Here is an 8,898-nt window from a genome sequence, read left to right as displayed (position 1 = left end):
AGCCCTTTGTACTCATTCCATGCTCTCTGGGCATTGTTCTTCAGCTCAAAACACTCAGTTAGGAGGGGGCAGAAGCTGCGGCTGAGACACAAAGAAAAAATGGTGAATCCCAGCCAGTCTCCAACTTCCTCCCACTTCTCCAAGTCCATTCCTCCTTCTAGGATCCTGATCTGAAGAGAGCCCCAGATTATAGTCCACGTCCACAGTAGCCATGGAGCATAACCTAGAGACAGGTCAAATGGAGAAAAGAGCAACATTCCAGAAGACTCAGGGCACTTCTCAAAAACCTGACACCATTGATTCAAGTTTTTCCCAGAAGAGGACTTAATCATTATGTGTGCTTATATGTCCTTTTTATTAGAATGTCCCTTGGAGGCCAATATTTCTGTGTCCTGTATGTCTTAGAGCCTTCCTTAGAGACAGGCTTCCTGGTCTGCTTCAAACACTATAAAGCCTGATCCTCACTTTATTTCAAAGATAAGAATGGGCTGACATATGCTTGCCTAGTGCTGGGGTCACAACCTTGTAAGTTACTCACCAGTACCAGTCATTTTCCAGTGTAAGGTTTTTACATTTGACCAAAGCGGTATTGATCTGCTCGCTCATTTTCTTCATGTCAGTCATCACTTCCTCGTGCTGCATCATGAGCATCTCGGACTCAAACTTGTTCCTGTGGCAGGGCGTGGTCCAAGGATCAAATAACATTATGAATGAAGGATACAAGAATTATATGAATTTAGACTGAATCCTGAACTACCCCAGCCTAGGACATGCCACACCCTTGCTCCTTGGTACTGGGTCCATTTGGTATTTATTAAATTTATTATTATGGCCGCGGGGACAGCAGTGCCAGGAAACAAAAGCAGGGAGCTGATTTGATTGAGCTCCCTGACAGGGTTTGAAGGAATAGACTAGCTTGCCAAGAACATTCGAGGGTCCTGTGCCACCATCCAGGCTCCAACTTAAACCCATGAAGCCTATTCTCCTGTTCTTAGGTAACAATTCTCAATCATAGAATCTATTGCTACATGAAAACCCAAAGGAACATGGACAGTATTTACAGGGAAAAGAATTTATAACACACACCAGGAGATTCCCATGTGTGTCCACCTGACCAGATGTGAAATGTTGTACTGTTCAAAGTGAGGCTCTCAGCCACATCATTATCATGCCATGGAAATTGACACAGGATAATTCTCAGGCCAAATCAGAACACAGAATACCCAGATCTTAAGTTATACACACAAACGCACTCACACATGCATACACACACACAAACTCACACAAAACTCTCTCTCTCTCTCTCTCTCTAACTCTCTCTCTCTCATACAATTAGAATGCCAAATAAATACAAGAATGTGGCATTATCTCAAAATACAATCAATAAAATCAGAGAAAAGCAATGATCCCCTGTTGACAGTGCAGTCACACACTGTGAGGCAGCAAGAGGGATTAGGTCCCTCCAGCTCTTCACAGGACCTATTGAACCCAAAGCACCTCCACGTCAATTACAACAATGATTGGTCATATCAGAGCACCTAGAAATTCCCACAACCCAACATCTGTCCAGGCTACTTAAACCACACACTGAGAGCTCACACACTACTACCCTCATTCCCAGTATGTAATTGAGGCCACAGGCTATGATTTACGTTTGTAGGAATTAAAATAGCCTGTGCCACCATCTCATTCCCATCTGATCTTCACATTCTGATGCAATCAGGAAAGTGATTTTGACCATGAGCCCACCCTGGAGTTGTAGCCTACTGTGATGTGAGGAAATGTGGATTTAACAGAACTTGCACTGTGACTACCTGTCATTTAAATTCTTTCCTGGGTAATCCGCCAGGATTCTCCTGAGTTCATCTCTCTCCTTTTGCATCTTGTGGAGGGCAATTTTGAGGTTCTCCAAACGCTTCATTCTCTCCTCCTCAACAGGTGTCGTGGAGGGTTGGGATGATGCCTTCTGATCAGACTCTGTAGGTAGATAAACACCAGTAAACAGGCATATATGTGGACATAGTGTCAAGAAAAACTATGCTTAGTCTAAAACAGAATCTGAGGATGAACATTTCTACAGATAGAGTGAATCCCTGATGGAGCAAGAAAGCTATCTTTAAGCTGCACTCAGCTCAGTCCCTGTTCCCCACCATCGTAGCCATTTGGTGACATATGCCGTCATAGATATAGACCACACCTCCTACAGCCATTCTTCTGCACTGAAATTCTAAAGCTGGCCTAAAGAAGAAGAATTCGAGGACCTTCTAAGCTAATGTATGATGTGAGGCAGGTAAGTCCTTGAGTCCAAACTGTTTAACATCTTGAATCCCTAGTCACGTGTGTTCAAGTACAAAGTAACTGAGACCATGATATATGACCAGGAGAGTATCCCTCTTGGCATCAATTACCCACGTAGTCTACAGGACACAGCTGAGAATGAAGTGCTTCAACAGCCTATCCTGAGAGAGACACTTTGTTATTCTTACAGACACTCATCCTGGTATTCTTTGACACTGCCCATGACACTAAAGAGATCCAAGGAAAGCCCCTTGACATATAACAGTTCTTGGTTCTCTGTCAAACTAATGATCAGAAATTGTTGTGTCTGGGTCCTCCATTTAGGAAAACTGAGGCTCAAAATCATACATCCTACTCCTGGAAGGACCAGCTCAAGCCAACCTCCTCCAGGAAGCTCCCCTTGCCCTGCCCAGTACTCACTTGACCTCCTCAAGGACCTTTCCATTCGTCTTGTTCTCCAACGTGATAGAAGGCTGGCCTCCCTCTGCCTTGGTCTGGTCTCTGCATGGATATGATTGTCCCTCCAAAAGAGACTGAGGATCCTGGAGAACATGCCTCCTCGGGAACCCATTAGGAAATGAACGGAAATCGCTCAGGCAGTTGGTGTCACCACAACACTGCTGACATCACAGAAGATTCTAGTGTCTCCTGGATACAAGAGAATTTCCAGGGAAGACACTACCGGTGATGTTACTGGGAAATGCCATAGCTTACTTGCTAACTACCTCCACCCAGACTGACCAGGTTCTTCAGTGACTTTCCCAGAGACTCACTTTTGAGCAAGGGAACATCCATTCGCACACTCTCCTTCCAGAGCTTCAGAGTTCTCACTGCTTCATTACAACTCAGTTGCTGAGGAGAGGGAGAGTTGTATCAGGCCTTGAAACGGATAGAACATATTTGTTAATAGCCAAAGATCTAAAGACCTTGGATGATGAATATTCTTCTTCCTGAAATGTATAAACCCAGGGTCCAGGGTCCATGTGTGTGACATATAATCCAATTCCCACAGTTTACACTGTTCCCTAGAGGCCAATATTTCTTTTCCTATACATTTAAATGTATGCAAGTTGGAGTACATTGTTTCATGGAGTGTGCCTTGGGAGGGGGCATGGTTTCAATATATTCACCCATGTTTTTTCCTGAAATCTCTGTCTTACATTCCCATTTTGTGCAATGGAACCTCACTTTTCCTGGCAACATAGGTGCTCACATCTAGGGCAAACATCAAATTGTAAACTTTCTCTCCATTCTTAAAAGTTAAAATCCCCAAAAGTCAGGGATCTGAGACCCAAGCGAGAGCCATGGAGGGGCAGAATGCAGAGGTGCTGCTGGCCAAGGAAGAGCAGGAGGAAGCAGAGAAGCTGTAGCACATCATGCTGCACAGGAGCTAGAACTGGAGTTTGACCTGGGCAACCTGCTGGCTTCACTCAGAGGACCTACAGGGTGCTTAACCATCATTTATAACTCGGTATCTGGTGCCCTCATCTGGCCACAGAGGGAACTGCATTCAGAGGAACCACAGACAAAAGTCATCCAAAGAACAATTCACCAAAATAAGTAAAAACGAATACATTTTTCTTTCAAAAAGACATACAAATGTATGGGCAAGTCAAACAAACCCAAGGAAACACAAGAAATGAAATATTTCACAACAACCCAAGAGTGCAAGAAACAGCATAAAAACAATCTCTTAAACCTATAATAATTCTATACGTATTTCTTGAAATAGCAGTTGCAGTAAGCAACCAGGCTGCAATGCTCTTATAAGTTCCATAGCCTCATCAACCCTTCGTAACAATCTCCACCTATTTGATTCTTCCTTAATTACAAATATGTGTGAGTTAGAATCCTGCATCTCTCTGTGATCGAACTGTAAACTGTAGCCAATGTAACACTGGCAATCATTAACCACACTCTTTAAGTTTCCCTTATAACACCTGAGCACAGCCATAACTTTGGAAAGCAAAACTCACCCTCCACCTAACTATCTATCCTCCAAAATCCAGTGTCTCCAAAACAACAAGTCCATTCCTCATGCTATAAAGTATGACGGCCAAGCCTTGCATATGAACGAACGATGCTGCAGGCTCTAATACCCCAACAAAGAGACATTGCCCTAAATTCTTTTATAAGTCCGGTTTCCATGATAAGAGTTATATTCAAATAGTATCCCAATCTAGACCTGTTCCCCTGGGTTGGCTCATGCCACGTGTTGTCTAGAATGACTCCAGTTTTAAGCCAACTTTCTGTTACCAATGTTACAAATTTTTAACCATACCTAATAACTTAAAAGCCAGTAACCTATAGCCAAGACATGTAGAGCATATTATACATTTAAAACCAAACAGAAAAAAATGAAGTGATTACACATATCTTTAGTATTTAGATCAAACACCATTCTTACTTTTTGTAGCTGTCATTTTTAAAAGAAGTACCTTATTACCTGTTGAATCCAGTAATCACAATCTAAGATTTTTCTAAGAGAAACAGACATCAGCTCCATTACCATGGAAGCTTTGAAGCTGCTGGCACCTTGAAGACCAGCTAGTGTAGACATTTAGCCAGCCCCCTGGGGAGCTTCCCCAGTGGACAGACCTATGCTCCTAGCTACATTCCTCCATTGAGGCCGGATTCAGTCACAGACACGCATGACAGTTAACACCAGAGATAACCAGTTATCTAGGATGCAGGGCTCCAAAGGTCAATTGAAACTGTTTTTATTTATTTGTTTCTTTCTTGAAAGGACTTAAAACTAAATCAAGGGGGGAATCAACCAGCATTTAAAGTTTTCACCATTTTTTCTCTTAAACATGAAACACAGAACATTCAAGCAACGAGAAGCAAAAACCCAGACATAAATTGACATCCGTGGACAGCTTGGTGCACCAAGGACAGACAATAGACATAGAGGGAAGGAGCTAGATGGTGTCCCACCAAAAGGTCCCAGATATCGTACTTAAAGGACCCAGAACCAGATATAAGCACTTCTCCAATAGGAGCCAGCAAGCAGCCAGGACGTCTGCCGCCCTCCTTCTGTCCCCAGGAGAGCTCCAAAAAAGCTTAAGCTCATTTTCCTTCTTTCACCAAAGCATCTGTGGAGAGTCCAGAAGGACTGTTTTTCTCTTAAACCCATTTTCTCTCTTGTCTAGGGTATAACCGGTCTCTAGTCAGGGTCCAAAGACTAAAAGAATGTATGAGCATTGACATCACTTCTTTAGGTTTTAGCATAACTCTAAAAGAACACATACACAAAAAACATCTTATCATCATTACCTTGTCGCTTTTTACAAGGTTTACTCACCACTAGCCCAAATCTTTATTTTTCGTTGCACGTGATTTCAATTCTGGTGGTCCTTCTGGATCTTGATTACTGGAGGCCTTTTGTGGCCCATTTTCCCCACTATATCCCTCCTTTTTCACCGGCCGGATTCCTGGCATGATCTCATTGAGTTGTCCTCTCCAATCCCAGTGGAACCTCCATTTGGGACTCCTGCATCATTACCACACTAGAACCGGTCGTGGGCCTGCGAGAAAGCCGTCCAGGCTTTACTGAGATTTCCTTATATACAAGAGGCAAAAGCAGTGGAAAAGTACTAGACACGTCTCAAAGTAGCAGTTGGAAGACCCCAACCAGGAACCAGGAAATAACATCCTGGAAAGTCCCCACCCCAAAACAGGGGCAAGAGCAGCTGCCAAGGTCATCAACAACCTCTGGCCACAGCAGGCTGAAAGGCTCAGCCAGGGGGAAGGGAAACACCCCAAGGTAGGGCCCAACACTTGTGTTTATAGCAAGATAAAAAGAGAGTTTTTTACAGAAAACATCAACCGCAAATCGTATTCAGTAAGTTAGGGTTAGTATTTGGTTTATTTTAGTAGTGGGACACTGTGTGTCATTATTTTCTCATATGTTCACTGAAGTGTCACACCTTACACGGTAAATGTTTTAATGCTGAAAGAAAGGTAGGTTCACAGAGTGCTACACCAATCACAGTACACTGGGCAGGCCATGTTCCCTTTTCTCTTTTATTGGATATTTTTTATGTGCATTTCAAATGTTATCCCTTTCCTGGATCCCCAAACAGAAGTCCCCTATTGAATCCCCCTTCCATTCTTCTCTAAGGGTTTTCCCTACCCGTCTGCCCACCTTCCTCCCCCCCATATTCCCCTACACTGGAAGGTCCAGCCTTGGCAGGACCAAGGGCTTCTCCTTCCATCGGTGCCCAACAAGGCCATCCTCTGCTACATATGCAGCTGGAGCCCTGGGTCAGTCCATGTACAGTCTTTGGGTAGTGGCTTAATCCCTGAAAGCTCTTGGTTGGCATGTTGTTCTTATCGGGTTGCAAGCCCTTTCAGCTCTTTGAATCTTTTCTCTAATTCCCCAACGGGGATCCTGCTTTCAGCTCAGTGGTTTGCTGCTAGCGTTGGCCTCTGTATTTGACATGCTCTGGCTGTGCCTCTCAGGAGACAGCTACATCTGACTCCTGTCAGCATGTACTTCTTAGCTTTATCAATCTTATCTAGTTTTGGTGGTCATATATATGGGCTGTATACCAATGTGAGGCAGTCTCTGCTCCAAACTTTGCTTCCATACTCCCTCCTATGAATGCTTTTGTTCCCCCATTTAAGAAAGAGTGAAGCATGTGCACTTTGGTTGTTCTTCTTGAGATTCATTTTGTCTGTGGATTGTAGCTTGTATAATTTAAGCTTTTGGGCTAATATCCACTTATCAGTGAGTGAATACCATGTTTGTTTTCCTGTGATTGGGTTACCTCACTCAGGATGATATTTTCTAGTTCAATCCATTTGCCTATGAGTTTCATGATGTCATCGTTTTTGATAGCTGAGTAGTAGTCCATTGTGTAGATGTACCACATTTCCCTTATCTATTCCTCTGTTGAAGGGGATCTGGGTTCTTTCCAGCTTCTGGCTATTATAAATAAGGCTGCTGTGAACATAGTGGAGCACGTGTCCTTCTTGCATGTTGGAGCATCTTTTGGGAATATGCCCAGGAGTGATATAGCTGGGTCCTCAGGCACTGCAATGTCCAATTTTCTGAGGAACCTCCAAACTGATTTTCAGAATGGTTGTACCAGTTTGGAATCCCACCAGCAATGAGGGGTGGTCCTCTTTCTCCACATCCTCACCAGCATCTGTTGCCATCTGAGTTTTTGGTCTTAGCCATTCTGACTGGTGTGAGGTGGAACTCAGGGTTGTTTTGATTTGCATTTCCCTGATGACTAAAGATGTTGAGCATTTCTTTAGGTGCTTCTCAGGAATTCGATATTCCTCAGCTGGGAATTCTTTGTTTAGCTTTGTACCCCATTTTTAATAGGGTTCTTTGGCTCTCTGCAGTCTAACTAGTTGAGTTCTTTATAGATTCTGGATATGAGCCCTGTATCAAATAAAGGATTGGTAAAGAATCTTTTCCTAATCTGTTGGTTGCTGTTTTGTCCTAATGACAGTGTCCTTTACCTTACAGAAGCTTTGCAGTTTTATGAGATCCCGTTTGTTGATTCTTGATCGTAGAGCATAAGTCATTGGTGTTTTGTTCAGGAAATTTTCCGCAGCGCCTATGTGATTGAGACTCTTCTTCATGGATTCTTCTAAATAGTAAGCAGAACTTACACTATGACTTCTGCAGTTGATGGTTTCTATACAAAACATTGTGTTTTTTGCTCTATAGAAATGGCCTCAGTCTGAGATATGTAAAGTTACCTGAAGAGGGGAATCAGATGAGGAACGCTGTCCCGGGTACCGGCACAGAGAGGACCACACAGGCTTGCTCAGTTCATTGTATTTTCTCTAGCATCTATGTTACATTAATTTGAGCAATAACAAATTATACTGCACTCTCTGAAATGTAGTAGTGAAGATATGGTAAAATAATGATGTAGGGTGTAACCCTAACATCGCTCATCAAACCCTGTTGTTCTCTGGGAGGAAGTTTGTGGAGTTTGCCAAGGAGCCAAGGTGGGTGCCTGGGAGGAGAGATAAACCTCTATGAGTGTCCTGGTGGGGAGTGGGAGCTCCAGTTGATGTCTCCCTAAACTCCCCTGGGTTGGTCTTCTTCTGCTGGTTCACACCCCTCACCCCCTCACTAGTAAAGCTGCTCTGGCCCTCCCCTCCCCCTCCATCTCTCATGCTGCATGGGCTGAGCTCCCAGTGTTGGCCTCCTTTTCATCCTGCTGATGCTGGCTGCAGTCCTGTGTCCTGTTCCCCATTGGTACACTCTCTCCTGCCTGCTGCAGGAGACGAAACATTTGTTAAAGGCTCAGAAAATTTCTCTTCTTTTTAGTATTGTTTTCATTGGTGTGTGTGTGTGTGTGTGTGTGTGTGTGTGTGTGTGTGTGTGTGTGTGCATGCACACAGGTGCACTCGTGTGCAGGAGAGAGGACAACCTTGAGTGTCAAGTTAGGGATGCCATCTACATGGTCTCCTGCTGGCTTAGAATTTACTTGCCACATAGTCTAGACTGCTGCCCAGAAAGTCCTCGGGAACTCACTGCCTCTCTTGGTTTTGTCTTTTTGTTTTTGATTTTGTTTTTTGTTGTTTTCAACATGAGTTCTGCAAATCCACCTCCGGTCCTAATGCTAGCAG

General features: G+C 43.7%; 1 protein-coding gene across 1 annotated transcript; it reads right to left on the bottom strand.

The window, feature by feature from the left end:
• Positions 1-319: 319 nt before the first annotated feature.
• Positions 320-2,495, bottom strand: LOC120096939 (disks large homolog 5-like). The gene is made up of 2 exons (XM_039093776.2): positions 1,815-2,495; positions 320-670 (listed from the first exon to the last, which is right to left on the bottom strand). The coding sequence occupies exons 1-2, from the start codon at positions 1,919-1,921 to the stop codon at positions 535-537; spliced, it is 243 nt and encodes an 80-aa protein (XP_038949704.2). The 5' UTR covers positions 1,922-2,495; the 3' UTR covers positions 320-534.
• Between the last annotated feature and the right edge of the window lie 6,403 nt (positions 2,496-8,898).

This window comes from Rattus norvegicus, chromosome 15 (assembly GCF_036323735.1).
Source record: "Rattus norvegicus strain BN/NHsdMcwi chromosome 15, GRCr8, whole genome shotgun sequence".
Classification (NCBI taxonomy): domain Eukaryota; kingdom Metazoa; phylum Chordata; class Mammalia; order Rodentia; family Muridae; genus Rattus; species Rattus norvegicus.
This window is presented reverse-complemented; position numbering and strand designations above follow the sequence as displayed.